The sequence below is a fragment of the Vulpes lagopus genome, chromosome 3, assembly GCF_018345385.1.
Source record: "Vulpes lagopus strain Blue_001 chromosome 3, ASM1834538v1, whole genome shotgun sequence".
Taxonomy (NCBI): Eukaryota; Metazoa; Chordata; class Mammalia; order Carnivora; family Canidae; genus Vulpes; species Vulpes lagopus.
In genome coordinates, this window is record NC_054826.1 from 49,743,604 (window position 1) to 49,760,530 (window position 16,927).

A 16,927-nucleotide genomic window follows, 5' to 3' on the forward strand; every position below is an offset into this window, starting at 1 on the left:
TATTTATGAACTGCAGCATACTGTGTAGCTCATAGAAAACACTTAGTAAATGGCATAGATTATTACTAAATATCTATTAAGTCTATTTTCATGGTTATCAAATGAGAAAGTTAGTTTCGATATAAACTTAAGTGCCAAAGTGACTTAAGTATATTAAATGAAGTTTGTCCAGTTTTTTTTTCCTTCAAAGAGCAGTAAAGAATTCATAGATGAATTCATGGGCCTAAAATGCCAGATTATAGTTACGCTTGATTTCTTTGTAAACTGAGATGAACTTTTTATCACCTAGTCTATCACTATCAAAATGTAGTTTGGCTCAAGGCAATACTTCATTAATTGTCAAACTCTCCTTTGCTTTAGATAGCTATTAGGAAAGCTATGCTCAATTTTGACAGTGATTCTATTGTGAGATTTTGTTTAAAGATGATAGCAAAAGTTGAATATCTTAAAAACAACATGTTGTCCTTTTAAAATATGAAACCTGCTAAATCATTTTGAAGATAAAAGCCCTTCCATGTGCTCTACTATTTTAGAAATGAAGAAAACAGAAAATGGACATTGATTCTGTAAGATTAGTAGAAAAATGCCTCTCAGAAAAATATTATAAGAATGCAATTAAAATAATTTGAGAACTATAAAAAGAGCCCATTATAGGGAGGCAAATTTTATATTTGGGCTTATTTTATCTTAAAAATAATTTCATAACGTATATTATGAATGACTTCATTTATTTTTATCCTTCATTTGCAGTTCCTTATAGAAATGTGGTTTGTTGTATGTGTTCAAATAATAAAGCCTAGAGTTGATACCAGAACTACAAGTCAAACGGATTAATACAGCTATTAATACTATAGCTGTATTAATCCTACAAACAAAACTGAATTTTGCTTTTCCTTTTGAGCCAAAAAAAAAAAAAATCTCACTTAATGTAGTGCAGTTTAAAATTTTATTTTCACAGTCAACAGACAAAATGTTTAATATACCTAGGAACCTTCAAATATAGGTTTTGAGTTACTTTATGAATGTATTATTGGATTCCAACTGGCTTGTTGAAAACCTTTCATTTTTTAAAAACATTTTAACAAACATGCAAAAGGAGTACCTAGGCTTCATTTCATAATTTATATTAGTTTTGTTTACAGTTTAAATAGTTTCTCTAAGAATTTTAAGGCTAATAGTTTCTCTAAGAATTTTAAGGCTTCTCTAAGGAATTTAAGGCTAAGGAAAATTATAATTTTCTCTATGTACAGAGAATTAGCTTTTTGGGTGGAAAAAGGTCCTCCCACTGCCTTATCTCCATGTCCTTTTCTCTGATCAGCCGGCATGTCTGTATTTTATTTTTATTCACGAAATTGTACATTGCCTTCTCCATAACCGATGCCTGTAACAGTCCACAGAAGCTCTTCCCCAGAGACCGATTTCATTTTCTTTACTGCACACCCTGTCTCATAAGCTAAGAGCGTAAGCTACAGATAGATTTTGCATTTTGATATCCCAGGTGGCAACTTGCTCATTGCTTGCTGCAAAATTATTAGGTTTATCAAATATTTTCTTCACCTGGACAGAATAATCTTTTACTATTGTAGATAGTCAGCTGATCATTTGGGAAATATTGTATCTTACTATATTTGTGCCTTTGCTTGACTGTGAAATTGGTACTTACTATTTAGAAATGGAGCAGCATGAAATACATTAAAACCACATGCAAGTACATCTGTTTTCAGCCTTCTGAAGCATAGGTTGGACACAGTGAAATAAAGATTCATGAAATTATATTATATTCTGTATATAGTAGGAAAGACCTCTGAAAATTAAGGAGCCTTTTTTTTTTTTCTTTTCGTGTGTGGAGGAAATAAAAATATAGATATAAACCAAGAACTAGCAGTTATGGAGTGGAAGCAGAGGGAGACCACACTGGAATAAAGAGGGAAAAAAGTACTTGAAAATTACCAGATTGTCAGATGGAGCTGAACAGTCCACAGTTTGATAATAGTGGTTGAAATGTATTTTCAATCCTATATATGAAAACAATTTAGTATCCAGTTTGCTTCATTTCACTAGAAAGCCAAATGAGACAGCAAAATTATTGAGAGAAAAAAGGCAATCTGTAAATTGTCAAAACATTATAATTGTTCGTCAGATATTAACTAAATTATGAGTCAGAATATCATCTTATTTTTCCTCAGGATTGTGAAATTGGAATCTTTTTGTCTTTATACTGTTATAGAATGTATCTTGCTTCCAGTTTTTGGAAAAGGGAACTCAACATATCCACCCAACCCCTCTGAGTTTCAGGCATTTTAAATACTTGATTTGAATGTAAGCAATAATGATTGCATTCAGAAATGCAGGTTGTTTCAAGTGCCAGTGTTTTACATATCCCATGGTGCCCAAGAAACCTATTGCATATGGAGAGTAAGTAGTGGGAGTATGTTATACAGTTAGACATTGCTGCCACACTTGCTTCATGCATTCATTTAATAAGAATTTAAGAGCTGGATCTGCTCCAAAGATACTATGTATTTCATTCCTAACTGCGTAGGGTATTGTGACCCTGTGTTTTAATATTTTTGATATATGTTTTCTTTCTTTACTACATATTAAATTGGGGGCCCTTCCCCCACTAGTTTCATTGCTGTGGGTTTGTTTGAAACAAATGCTTAAATGAGTAGGCAAGCGTTGATTCCATCTGTGCCTCTTTTCTTTGTTGCTAAGCAAAAGAATTTATAATGATCTCTCTAGAAGAAAATCATGAAACTCTGCTGAAAGTTTAGTACACAAGGCCTGTTTCATTTATTTTGTATGAGTTTTTTTTTTTATGTCACTGTAAGAGAATGACCGTTGGGATAATTTAAATTCTTTATCTTTAGGGGGAGGAGAAAGTTAGTGCTACTTAAAAAAAAAAAAAAAAAACCATAAAAAATAACCAGGAAATCTTTAATTTTCCTTTGGTGCACATTTTTTTTTTTAATATTCCTATGTTCCAAATTGCAGCCACATAGTTCTCTATTTTAAAGAACAGATGTTGCAGATACACGTTTTAGAGCATATACAGCATACCAACTTTATGTGGCCTGAGATAGCTCCAAAAACTTTCTACAAGAGTTACTGAAAATAGAACTAAATTTAATATCGCTATAGATTTGAATTTTGGAGTAACTAAAATTATAAAAACAAAAGGCGCTTTTACTAAAATAAGTTCTGTTGCTGTAATATTAAAATGATTTATTTCAAATGGTTATGAGTATTGTTTCTTACAGTATTTAACCTTTTTCTGGTTGAATCAGTTTGCCTCTGGTAATCTGAGAAAAGACTTCTATACCTTACTCTGCACCCCACACCTCCATCACTTTTGTCAAGGACTAGATGGACGTTTTCCTTTAAGGAAGATATAACGGAGCATGATACACAGTACCATAAAGAAGAAATGGATAATGCAAACCAACTAATTTTACTTGTGAGTCTTAATCAAATTTCACCCTCAAGTAAATTACTATTACTTGGTGTCAGATGTCTTCTTGTGACTTGCGGGATCTTTAAATATTACCCATCTTGAAGCTTCAGAGTCCACCAGGCAGCTGCTAGGAGAGCCCTGCAGGAGCCTTCCTGAACTCAGCTATTTCCTTCTTGCTCTGTTTGGATGATACCAAGTAACTCAAAGCAACATGGCAGGGGAGTGGCCGAGGCCTCCAGAGAATAAAAAATTGCTTTCTAAAAGTTTCATGAGTAATGGAGTAAGGTATATAGCAAATATAAAGCAAATAAGACAGTTTAAACTCGGCTACAATGGACTTCCTGTGTGGCCATTTAGAAAAGAAGTAGTTTCTTCTCCTTTTGCACTCTCCCTTTCATGGCTGCTGAAATGGAACATCCTAAACAGTCTTTCTCTTTTGCTTGGCTTAGTTGGGCGGCAGGATGGGACCTGGGCTTCTGTGTTGAGGTAACTACTTTTGTGAGCAAGGAGAGGATGAAGTAATGGGGCATGATTTTCTTTGTATTATCGATACAGGCTGTATTCTTAATTTTGAACAGCCTTTCTGGTTTCCTACTGGTCAGGATATGTTGGATTCCTCACACAGCACTGTGTAGGCAGAGCTTTCAAAGTGTGGATTTTGAATAGTGTGACTACGCTTTTTCACATGGGGATTGCTGTTGTTCTTGGTTTGGTTTGGTTTGGTTTGGTTTTCAGCGGGAGAGGGGAATGCCTGGGAGAACAAAATGTGTGTGTGAACATCGATGTGCTCATAGTGTTGGATTGAAGTCCTCATCCTAGCCTCTGAATTGAAACCAGTTCAATTCATATTAAATACTCCTTGTACGGTGTCCAGATCCTCCTCTGCCTAATTTATTGACTTAATATAGACTGGTAAGTAGAAAGCAGTGATCCTTTGCCCTCTACCCTCCACACAATCGTGGTAGAATATTGACCCTTGTTTTTATTTGTTCTGAAAAATCATGTAAGCAGTTGTCACAAAGGGGGAGTTTGTCTGATGTCATCTGTGATGTTGGGTCCATAATTACTACAGCAGGCCTCTTAATTCTGAACATGGAGCACAGAGGCTTACTTTGAGCCCATGAAAACGGAGTAGTCCTCTTAAAACATTGTTAATCTCTGATTTTACCTGAGTGAGAGGTAAGGGTAAAGGGGATGGGGGGAGTAAGTGAGAGTGAACTTTTTATGAGACTAGAAGGTTCAAGATCCTAAACATTTCTTTGAAAGAGGCTTTTAACTTAATAACTTGTTTTTTTTTTTCCCTTTACAAATTGTGTTAAGGCTTACATATTTTATGCCTGTTGTGATTTAATTTTGTTGGATACACATTCAGAGCGGGGACTGGTGAAAGGAATAAACTACATGTGATAGTTAACACTTAGAAATAACAAGAAAATAATAACTTAGAAAGCAAGAAGCAGTCGGGTAGCAAATTAACAAGTGCTTTTCCATAACATTCCCTTTCACGGTGTTGTGTACAACTTAATAAGTATGGATATTACAATATATGGACAGAAATTAATGTTTTCCATTCAGAAATGAAATCAGAATGACATTTAAGTGGTAGAGTTTTCAGACTTTGTCTCCAGTTTGTCAGTGTTAAATATTAGGAACCTCCCTACACTATAAAAATCAGAAAAGGAGGTCTAGAGTATTTAGAGAGATCCATTTTGTTTCTGCTCTAATAGTATGTGCACCTTTTGGTACTGTCACTTATTATTTTTCTGTTTTCCCCTTCTGTATTATAAAATTCTATGGAGAGGTAACTTGCTCTCTCATTTCGTGACAGGTACTAAACCAGCCCTGTATACCAATACTTGTATAATGAAAGCTCTTTTGATAGTGAAGTAATACAATAGTGAGCTGTCTGTGAAGGTCTTAAGACTTTCCTTGATCTTGTTATATAATCCTTGAATGTTATTTGCTGACTTTGAGGAAGGGAAGCAATGCCATCTGATTCATAGCTGTCATAAAAATATCCAAGATTCTCTTTGCACACAGTTTAGTAACAGGAAGGACAGCACAGTTGCACAATTGTGCCACAAAATTATTTCTTCCTTGATATGCATGGAATTTCTACCTGAATATGTATGCAGTTGATTTATTTATCACCTTTGTATGTCTCATACAGTGAATTTCTCTACCCCACAGCTCTTTATTTTTTCCCCTCACGTTGCCACTGTCCTTACTACTAAAGTTAAAGGTGGAAAAGAGAGAAAACTCAGTGAATTTGTTGTTTAGCAGTAAAAAATTTGCCAAAGGAATACTTTTTAACTAATTTTGAACTATTACTACTTTTTAAAATCAGGTATTGAGATGGCTAGTCTGCCTCTGGGTTTCATTATTTTGTCTAATTGACTGATTCTGAATTCAGTCCCACGCCAGTGCACTCTGTTCTAAAAGCAAGGCTTTGTTTTATTCCGGGTATTACCTGGTAACCAGTCAATTAAGAACATTAGTGGAACTCTGAAGGGAAAGCAGTTCTATAATCTCTTTGGAATCCAGTTGGGCTGATGCCAGTTGCTATACATTGGGAAAGAGAAGGAGGAATCAACCAATTAGAGAACCCTTTTTTAATTCTCAAGAAACCAACAATAAGTGCAAATCTTAATTCTGAAGAGCAGCCATGATTAATTGAAGTATAAAGAACTTAAAAAAAAAAAACTAACTTCTACTGCCTCTAATATTCCAAAGAATAAGTGCCTGATATGGTTAATTAAATACAGATATTTAAATTAGCTACTCAGTCTCTTTGTTGTAAATGATTCAGTAGTTGTTAGATTATAACAGACTTTCCCAAATTGTAAGAGGTGAAAAGAGAAGCATTTAGAATTGCGTTTGACTTGGCTCTGCCATTAGCAGTTATATGGTCTTAGATCCATCGCTTCTCTCTAGATCTTGGTTTCCTCACCTAAGAATGGAAGGATTGAACGTAATAACCTTTACATTGATAGTAGCAATTCCATACAATCTTTCTGACATGGTATTCCACAGTGACAAAATTGAGGGTTTTTGTAGTTTAATGACTAAAAGTAGTATATAAATTTCATGTGAATTTGGGTGTGGCAGTGTTTAATATTGAGTAGTTATAGAAAGGGTATACCAGAAACCAATCATATGTAGTCCGTTGAATGAAGGCTTTGTTTTTATTTTTAGACTGCATCTTTTCTTTTTTGAGATAGGCCTAAAAATATTATGTTTAAGAAGCAGTTGCTTAAACTTGGCCTCATGGAATGTTTCTGTTTTCAGGTTGTGGGCTACAGGCCTCTTCATCCATAGGAATTATTTGATAGGGCCTATGAATCCATTAGGACTAAGTATTCCAGTTAGGTGATATGTCATTTACATGTGCAGGATTATCTTTCAAAGTCATGTGCAAGCTGATGCGCAATTAAAGTACATTTAAAAGTGTTGCCAAATTCACAGTAGCCTTGTACTATTAAGGTTGTTTGTTGTTGTTTTATTTGTAGTATTCACTGGAGTGAGGTGGGGGCCTCAGCATGGCATGGAGGCTCTCTGTAATATTTTGATTGAAGTCTGTCTTAATAATTACAGAGTTTATGAAACACTGCTTTAGAGATGTTCTGCTTTAAATTGCCATTAGAATGTACCCCATTACCAACAAGAATCTAGCATAAGAAGGAATTTAGTAGAGAAGATGGTGAGGATGAAGATAGAGGAGGGAGGAGGTCATTTGCCCTATCCTAGATGATGATGATGATGATGATGATGATGATTATTATTATTATTATCTCCATCAAATCGCATTTTGGAGCTTTGTCTCTGACATCTACAACCGTCTATTTGCCCTATGAGGCAGGGCTAGGAGTGTGGGCTGTTTAGGTTGCCTCTGCTATGATGCTAGGGTGCAAGGGGAGCCATATGACAAAAGGAATGCCCTCTGGGGTTGGATATTAGGGGGAGACTGCCTTCTTTAAGTCACATAGTTTGGAAGTATCTAACATTTTAGCTTCTGCTTATATTCTAGTTCCACAAATATTTGAGCACACTCTATATACCAGGTAGTAGTAGATCAGAGGGCACATCTGATGCCAGTCTACATTTCTCTTTTTTGAGATAGACTTGGACATTCTGTATGGAAAGCAGTGTTAACATCTAGTTCCAAGTGAAAGAACACTTACTTCTGATACTTCTCTTTTACTCTGTGCCCCTTCTGAGATTTATATAACTTAAATCCTTAAAATAACCTTTTATGTGAGTTTTGTGATCTTCATTTTTTACAGTTGGAGAAATTGAAGTTCAGAGAGACACAACAGCTTCAGTAGTCACTCAACTAATTGGTACCTAGAGGATCAAGATAGGAACACACAGCTTCTGACTCCTGGTTCAGTCGTTTGGATATTTATTGTGTGGCATTTAAGAAGGAAACAAACATAAAAAGAACTTAAACATTTTCTTTTTTTAGTATGCTTTAGGCAGAGAGTATGCATTAAAGTTTCCTAATTTCTACTTAGGAGAGTGGGTATAGAATTTAAGATCTGGATTTTATCATAATCTTCTGTAAAAGATTCAGATCTGACATCTGCTGGTTTCTTATTAAAAGGTACATTATTGGGAGTGGAGGTCAAAATAGAATCACTGAGGGAACTTTTCCAAACTGGCTTATTATTTTCCCTGATTCTGATTCACCAGGTTTGTCATGAGACTTAAGCATGTGTATTCTCCAAGTGATTCAAATACACTACTCTCTTGCCCTACCCCCGTCTTCACTCCTTTTGTGAACCACTGTGATATAAAGTCCTAGCCATGGGAAGCAGTTCATAGGAAACACATATCAAGAATCAACCATGTGCCTGGCACTATTTTAGGCTGTTGAGATATATCAGGGAATAAAAACATTCTCCTGACCTCGTGCACCTTATCCTTCAAATAATTAGCAGATATCTCTGAACGGCTTGTTTATTACTTAGTTTTGAAGGCTAAAAAGTAAGAGGAAGAGTCCATGCCTTGAATATTGATAGGGAAAAATAGAAACTGGGCCTTCTGAGAAATAACAAAAGGTGAAATTACAGCAGGTATGAAATTCAAGCATGTTTTTCGTTAAGGTTCAGTAAAGTCATCAGAATTTGTATTAAATAAGTGATTAGAATTGATGATAAGAATGTATGCAGAAAGCCAAATAATGACTTTGCTGATTGCTTTTGGGGGGTTGGACTTCAGTAACCAGTTTTAAGGACAGATTATTACTCTTGTCTAAAGTTCTCAATCTTTTGCCAGCGACTTGGCATATGGTCCCTAGTCATTTCATGTTTGCATCGATCTTTTATGTTCATGTCAGTAGAGAGAGCCATTTCTCAAAATCATTTTTACCTTGGGGCCAGATCTATAATTCTTTATGTTTATTCACTGGTTCTTTTAAAATGTGTCTCTTGTAACAGATGCCTTTTTAAGTCAACCTTTTTTTGCAAGGTAGGAGAATTTTAATTTACTGCCTTGACTTTTCCAGATTACTTAAAACTTTTCTACTACCTGTTGATCTGTTTTTCCATTTTTCTTTACATTATACTATCCTTTTAACTAGCTTTTGTCAGTTTAAATTTGGGTGAAAACTATGCCTCCTTTTTAAACTTGAAAAATTATCATTAATCAGTGGTATCATAACATCCTCTTAAGGCAAGTTATCTTGTTGCTCTGTCCTCTAAATGTAGCATCCAGAGTCAGAAGGCCTCTGGCAGGGATAAAAATAGCCTTCCTGCTTGCTGGGTTGTTGTTGGTTTACTGGCAGTAGGAAATCTTTTGAATTCCTTAATTGGGTCAGCTCTTTGCTAGTTCTCTCTAGCCATTCCCTTCTGCCTGACATTCTTAGATGCTTTTACATTTTGAAACTTTGTACCTACCGTGAGTTACAGTCAAAGCCATCCTTCTCTTATATGAAACCTCCTATAATCTATAGAAACACATTGACTTTTCCTTTATCTTATGGATAAATTTTTTTTTTAGAGACTGTAATAGTGATATATTACAGTCTCAGATCACAATTGAAAAAGTAAATTTGAGCCATTGATACAAAAGGAAGACCTCCTTGGTTTTTTTAAGAAGAACGTTTTTCAGTTGAATTTTCAGTTTTCATTTCCTAAAATACTTCTGCTACTTTGCCAGTTTAGCTATTATAAAAGTAAGGAGTTTGATTTTTTTTTTCCTTCTTTCTTGCCTCTTCCTAAGAAGAATGACATCCATTTGTAACCAAGAACACCACCAGCAAACTCTCATTTCTTTGAAGGTGAAAAATCCCCCAGATGGCCACTCCCTTCTCCCAAGTTTTCAGTTTGGATCTTATTTGGCTAAAACAAATCCTTCCTCTTTCTTTCACAAGTGGAAAATCATTGGTTATCTCTGGCATATAGTCTGAGAGGGGAAGAGATTTAATATTAAATAAAGCACCTATTCTATACTGGGGGGTTTTTCTGAGCATTCCGCAAAAAATTGTCTCATGAATTTCTCAACAACAGCCTTGTGAAGTAAATGGAAATATTTGTTTTACCGAGGTTCATGGAAGCTAAGTAATTTGACCTAGTTCACAAGATGGGATTAATCTGACTCTACCCTTTCCACTGTGTAGTCCGTGGCAGAGAGACTACCCGTTGCTGGCTTTGCTTCATTCATTCATTCAACAGCTGTTTATTGAACATCTCTGCTCCAAACTCTACGATGCAAGACCCAAAATTTGTCCTTAAATATTTTGTTGCCATAGAGAAAGATTTTAGAAATAGATAATTTAAATATAGAATAATAATTGTAAAGAGTGTTGTATGGAGCTCATGAGGTCATCTGAACCAGAGAGCAGGTGGTTTGGGGCAGGGAGGACTTTCTATAGGATGTGAGGCCAAGATAGAAGTTACCTGGGCAGAAAGATGGTGACTTGAGTGGTGAGACATTGGGAACAGAGAGAGGAGGGCATTCCAGACAGAGGAGTGATCACATAAGTAAAAGTTAATGGGCTAGTAGTTCTGAGTATATCTGGAGTACCTAATGTGGAAAGGAAAATGGTGTTGTGGAGAGATGAACCTGGAGAGAGAGGCAAGAGAAGTCAAGAATTTTTAATAATCCCTGGCTTTTAAAAAACTGAAAGCTACATCTTTCCCAGAGAGGGAAAATTTAGCCTAAAATGTGTTTGTGTTTGTATGATTTAAATGGCTCTTTGGATGGGTGAGGGACAAGATTATCCAGCTGATGCCATTTGCAGCCAGCTTCTTTGTGATATTGCATGGAAACATCTTTACTGAAGTTGGTTGTATCACAGATAGGTAAAATAAGGTACTGATTTTGATTTGGGGAGTTATTTTTAGGTCAATAGAATAAATTATTAAAAATAATTCTTGTTATATCATTAAGTGATAGAATATATTGAACACATTTTATTAGTTCATATTGATATGTGTTCTGCATCTGTGTAAGTATAAGCTTGGTATTCAGAAACAATTTATTACACATTTCTTGAGCCTTGTGCTGTGTGGTCTAGGTCCCCACAGCGCCATCTTGCTGCAAGTCTCAGACAGTGTTGGTAAAAATAGCAACTGCAGAAAGGCAGGTGAAGCAGCATGCTTACTTTAAACAATTATTTGTAGCAGTATAGCTTTGACTTACTTAAATGTGAACTAAAGAAAATTAGCACGGGTAGAAGCAAGAGGAACACTTCTTACAAAACAACAACAAATATATGTTTATGTATTTATGTGTGTGGTGTGTGTAAATCTTTGCTCTGCCTTAGAAATTGGTCTAAGCCCCATACTTATCCTTTTGCTGTTAAAAATTTTTAATGGGGGGATCCCCGGGTGGCTCAGCGGTTTGGCGCCTGCCTTTGGCCCAGGGCGCGATCCTGGAGTCCCAGGATCGAGTCCCGCGTCAGGCTCCCGGCGTGGAGCCTGCTTCTCCCTCCTCCTGAATCTCTGCCTCTCTTTCTCTCTATGCCTATCATAAATAAATAAATAAATCTTTAAAAAAAAAAAAAAAAAAGAAATTTTTAATGGTGTCTACTGAAAACCCTTCCCTTTTATTTGGAGTATCCAAGCTTTCATAGTATAAGTCAATAAAAAAATTAACTTAGAATTTCACATTACTTGTCACTTAATAGGACTGCATGCTATATTTTGGATAACCCTGCAGTAATCCCGTATCATCCTTCCTTAGCCTACACACATCACCGACAATGCTTGTATGACTGAAAAAGAGAAGGTTATAACATGAAATCTAATAACATTGTAGAACATTTGATATATTTTAGTGTTTGTATATTTGAAATAGCATTTATTATATCATTTCCTGCTGAATCATCAGTAACAATAATATCTGGGTTGTGTTTTAGAAAATAACTTTCTCCAATTTTAAAAGTAATACATACATTTATATACTCTAATGTATTAGAATATTTCCTTCTAGTCCTCCTTTCTTTCATCTCATTGACTAGGTTACTTTAGTTCGTCTTAAAAGAATATGATAGTACATACTGTTCTTTTGGGCACTTACTCCTCCAAGCAGTTCCTAGTCTGGTTGGTAAACATTGGTTCTCCAACTTGCAGATGCTTGGCATAGAATTGCCTAGTTGAAGTACAGATCTTTTCTGGGCTGTAGAATTTGGTAGTGTAGTTCCCCAGAGTCACACTGTATCAGTTGCCTATATTTGGCGAGGTTGAGTCATATCACCAAATATGGTCTGTGCCTTCTGCATGATGTATGCCAGGCTTCTGGCTCCAAATGCCACAACTGGCCTCCAGAGACAACTACTTTCCTGTCATAAGATTAGGACTGCTGATCAGGCAGTATTTCTTTATATTTATAACACAATCAATGCCAAGAGCTTTCAAAGATTGAATTTTATCCACCAAATAGTGTTCACTTGCCTGAAATCCCAAGGCTCTCCATCTCCCTTGAGAAATTCAATTCTAGATATGCCAAAACCTGGGTTATATTTATAGGTAGATGAGTTATCAAAAAAAAAAAAAAAAAAAACAACCCCACAAACACTGGATTATATTCAGATTCAGATAGCTCATTTATTTTTATTTTACTTTATTTTATTAATTTGAAATGCTAGTGTTTTAAGTTAAGTGGAATGAACCCATTGAATGCTTACCTGCTATCAAACAGGAAACTCAAGGTACCTTGGTAAAAAAAAAAAAAAAGCTCTTAAAGGGGGCTATTCCCTAAGAAGGTTGGCTGTTGCAACATAGCTAGAAAGAAAAGTTAGTGAATTAATCTAAAAACAGGGTTGCCTTTTTTGGAAAGTTGCCCTGGAAAGGGATAAATCAAAGAAAAAAATATGAAAAATACCCTACACTGGCAACAAAGGAAAATGGCACTATCTCAGATAAGAGAGGGGACTATCAGTGATCTATCTGTGGAATAGAAAATGCAGAAATGCCTGTGTAAATAGGCATCCATAGGGCACAGAGGATCTCAGAGAAGAAATGAAGGGTGTACAAGGAAAATGAAACGATGTACAGGACAATGAAAAGAAGACTTGAAAGTCCCATGGTGTTTATAATGAGAGTTTATGGAAGATTTCCAGAAAGGAAGTGATAATGTGTTATACAGAATCGATGTCATGAATGGATGACTCTACATATTTTAATTTTAGAAAAAATTTACAGAAAGATAGGACAGGCAGGTTAAGAAAGCATTATGAAGTTGAAAAAAAGGTTTTTGACAAATGTCATTCCTTATATTTTTAAAATTGAAATAGAAGGCATTACTGACTGGTTAACAAACTGTCACAAGCATATTTGTTACTCAGAGGCCAAAATTGATTGGAGCCTGACAGGATTCATATCACAAGACAAGATTAGAAAATTAAAAACAAGTATCATTTTCAGAGTTAAACTATGAACTTTGCAAATGATTGTTCAGTGCCCTATTGTCTTAGCTGAAGGGTAGAATTACTGCATTCAGAAGTCTGAAGAGCAGAAAAAGTATTAAAGGTCACCTACCTTGGCAGTAGAGGGTGGGATCTCTTCAGGAGCTGTGCATTGAGGCAAACAAACTCTGGGAAGTGAGTTAAAGGACATTTTTGTGCCTGTCAAGTTGAAATATTCTTATCTCTCTCTCCTTAAAAGAGGTACCCAAAAGGTGAGTTTTTGATAAGGTGGAACTTGATTTTAAACTGGGCCAGCCAGGTTGATAATTTATTTTTTAGATTCTCATTGTTGATTATCCCTTCTTGGCATCAAATGAGAGGCCATTTAGTTCATATGGAACAGTTCTGATTTCAGTTGAAATGTTAGCATTAAAAAAATTAGAATATCTTCTTCGAAATAAAAAAATTTCCTCTTTGTTTAATATAAGTACTTTGTGTGTTGACCTATATCAAAACATCAAAAACATTAAAAATGTTTTGTGGTTAATAAAAAATGGTATTTGTGATACTTCTGTTATTTACTAGAGGATTTTTACAGCTATAAAATGTATACATGTGTTCCATTACAGAAAATCAGCTGCTGCTTTGAGTTAACTGATGCAGAAACACTACTCACTCCCTCTTAACTTTTCTAACAGTTAAAATCATGTTCTTTTTCCAGTATCTCCAGTCTGTGCTTTTTAAAAAATGTGCTTGTGACAGGTCATATGATCCAGGTTTATAGTTAAAAGCAGCTCAGATGAGATTCACTGGATTTGGATACTTGGCTGTGTATATTAGCCTTAAATAATTGAACCAATTTTTAGGAAGGAATTGAAATATTAACATTAATTTTTTATTTTCCCCATCTCCATCCCTAGCTTCTCTCTAAATAGGAACAAGCTGAAATTGAAGTGAACTAATTAACAATTTAGTGGCCGATGTATTTGGTTTTTAATTGTAGGAAAATTGTTAAGTTCAGATTTTGTTTTGTATTAGACCCCCAAGTTTTGGATATGGGTTAATTAAAGCTATTAGCAATGGCATGAGTTCATTTCTTTAGAGACTATTTCAAAGAAGCAGAATTTTGGAAAATTGAAGGATAGTTGAGGCCTAAAGTTCCTTTCTGAGGAGCTATAAGTATATGGCTGGTGGATTTATAAGACCGTATATTAACTCTGGTTCTCCTAGTATTCAGTAGAACTAGATGGAGCCTTCCTGGTGCTTGGAAGGCCTGCCCCAGCCTTAAGGCACGGGAGAATCTCTGTTTCCAGAGCTTTTTCCATAGCTTTGGAGAGTCTATTGTGATTCTGTGGGGTTCGAGTTTAGACTGCTGTTTCCTAATGGAATGTCTGTAATTATGAATGAATTTTAAATTCTCACACTACTCTCTGATTTACAGAGTGCTGCCTGTGGTAGATAGTTAACAATCACATTCTCCTATTCATTTTTTAGATGAGCAAGACCTATAGAGGGTTTTCCATCATGTTTATTAAGGTGGGTGTAGATGGGCATGTAGAATATGAAGACTTAAAAAAATATATTACCCTTTTTTTTTTTTTATAACTTACAGCATAGAACTAGGCATATGGTATGGTACTCAGAAGTAGGTACAGGGTATGTAGTCTAGATACCTTAACTAAATATATAGAAACTCTTCCAAAATGGAAATGTAATTCCTGATAAAGGGAGAAATCCCAGTGCTATCCACCCCCCCACCCTTATTTGTGGCTACCAATTTGGAAGACATTGCATCCTCCAAAAATTTTAGTACCATCACAAATTCTCTTTGATGGACATCTTGGGTGTCCATTTTAGGTTTAAAACTAGATTTTGAACCACTTCAACATAAGAAGGAAATGAATTCAGCAATTTTTGAGTATCTGCTGTGCTCTGGGCATTCATTGTTTTACGTGCTTTGATATTTTCTGTCACATATAAGTACAATAATGTTTTCCTTTACTTTCTGTTACTTTTCCTCCAAAGTAAGAATTTAAACCCATCAGTCTGTACCTGTAGGCATAAGTTTGGCACTTTTGTTACAAATCATATGGAGAAATCTTCTTGCTAGTTATGTACTTTAAAAATAAAAATAAAAAACTACATACAGGAAAACACTTTTACATTTATGGGGCAAAAAACTATTATTTTGAGTTTATATTAGAATATAATGTTATAAAGAAAATTACTTTGTATGGGAGTTTGGAAATTAGAGACCAAATAGTTAAATATAAAGGATATTTTATTTTCCCCACTTTCAAACTTGCCCTTTTTGGATGTTTGTGAACATGCTGATTGATATGTCCTCTGACTCATTGTGTTCATTAGCACAGCAAAGTTTTATCCCACAATAAAGCTTTTTAAAAGTACCTTAGCTATTAAAGCTATTAATTCAGCTTTGTTACTGAATACATTTAAACCATCTATGAAAAAAATAATTTAGTAACGGCCTTCTTTTACCTTCAGGTCGTCTAAACTATTCATATCCAGGATCCGATAGCTCTCTGCTTATTAATGGTAAGTGATAATTGATTTACCTTAGTGAAGTTCACAGAACTGAAACAAGTTAGTCCTAGATGAGAAAATATAGTAGGTATGCTTTGACAAGTGGAAAAAATGACATTAGTTTGTTCTGTAATGATAATTGCAAGTTACTATTAATTTATTAGCTGTATAATGAATAATTATTTTTCCTCCAAATTGGGGCAGTAATTTTTTTAAACTTTGAAAACTGACTATTCTCTGTCTTGAAATTAATGACAGAATAAATGAGAATCCCATAGTGATACATAAAAAATGGTTTAATCTACCATTAGATTCTATAGAGTGACCTTTGAAATGTCAACATGAAAACCATTTCCATGTAGTTAGAAAAATGTTCCAGGAGAAAGGGAGGGTAATCAGAGATCTGAAACCAGAAAAAGCAGCCTGAGACCACAGGGCTTGACATTGTAAAGGACAAGGTCATTCACTGTTTGTTGTCTAATGAGAACAAGAAAAATGAAGTTTTATTGTCCTTTACAGTGCCTTTGGTAAATTTTCCCTTCTGGTTCTAAATATTACCAGTGTGCTGTTGAGTTCCCTTTTATGTGCATAAGCTGTAGCAGACTAAATTTCACAAGGAAAGGACATTTCCTCAAAGAAGGAATTAAAGACTCAAAAAGTGTGTTTTGTAGAACTATAGTTTAATTGGGTAGAATACAGAAGTCTTACTTCTTTTCTACTCATATGCTATTGAATATGTATTTTAAATGTGTGTGTTCATAATGCCTTTCATCTGTCAAAACTCATTTTAAGTCCACCACCTCTGAGAAGTGTTCTTGACTAAGTAGCTATATTCTCATCATTCCAAAAACAAAATGAAACCAAAACAAACAAATAAGCTTTGTACTCTTTGTCTATGGTATGTTGTGAATGGAGGATTAAAAATTATTTTTATGACTGGAATACTTTTGGTTAGTATTTGCAATTAGTATTCTGTAGAACATAGGATTGTTGAGCCAGGAAAAGTTAAAAGAAAATTTGATTTATGACAGTTGCCATGGATGCATCAGATCCTCTGGAGACTATATATACAGTTTATA

General features: G+C 35.0%; 1 protein-coding gene across 2 annotated transcripts in view; it reads left to right on the forward strand.

Moving 5' to 3' along the window:
• Positions 1-16,927, forward strand: part of CPEB4 (cytoplasmic polyadenylation element binding protein 4) — a 61,767-nt gene that overhangs the window by 21,761 nt on the left and 23,079 nt on the right. The window contains exon 3 of one of the 2 annotated variants that reach the window (XM_041750889.1): positions 15,810-15,860. The exons of the other annotated variant lie outside the window; for it this stretch is intronic. Coding sequence (XP_041606823.1) covers positions 15,810-15,860 — 51 coding nt within the window. The remainder of the gene's footprint in view (positions 1-15,809; positions 15,861-16,927) is intronic. 2 annotated transcript variants of the gene reach the window in all.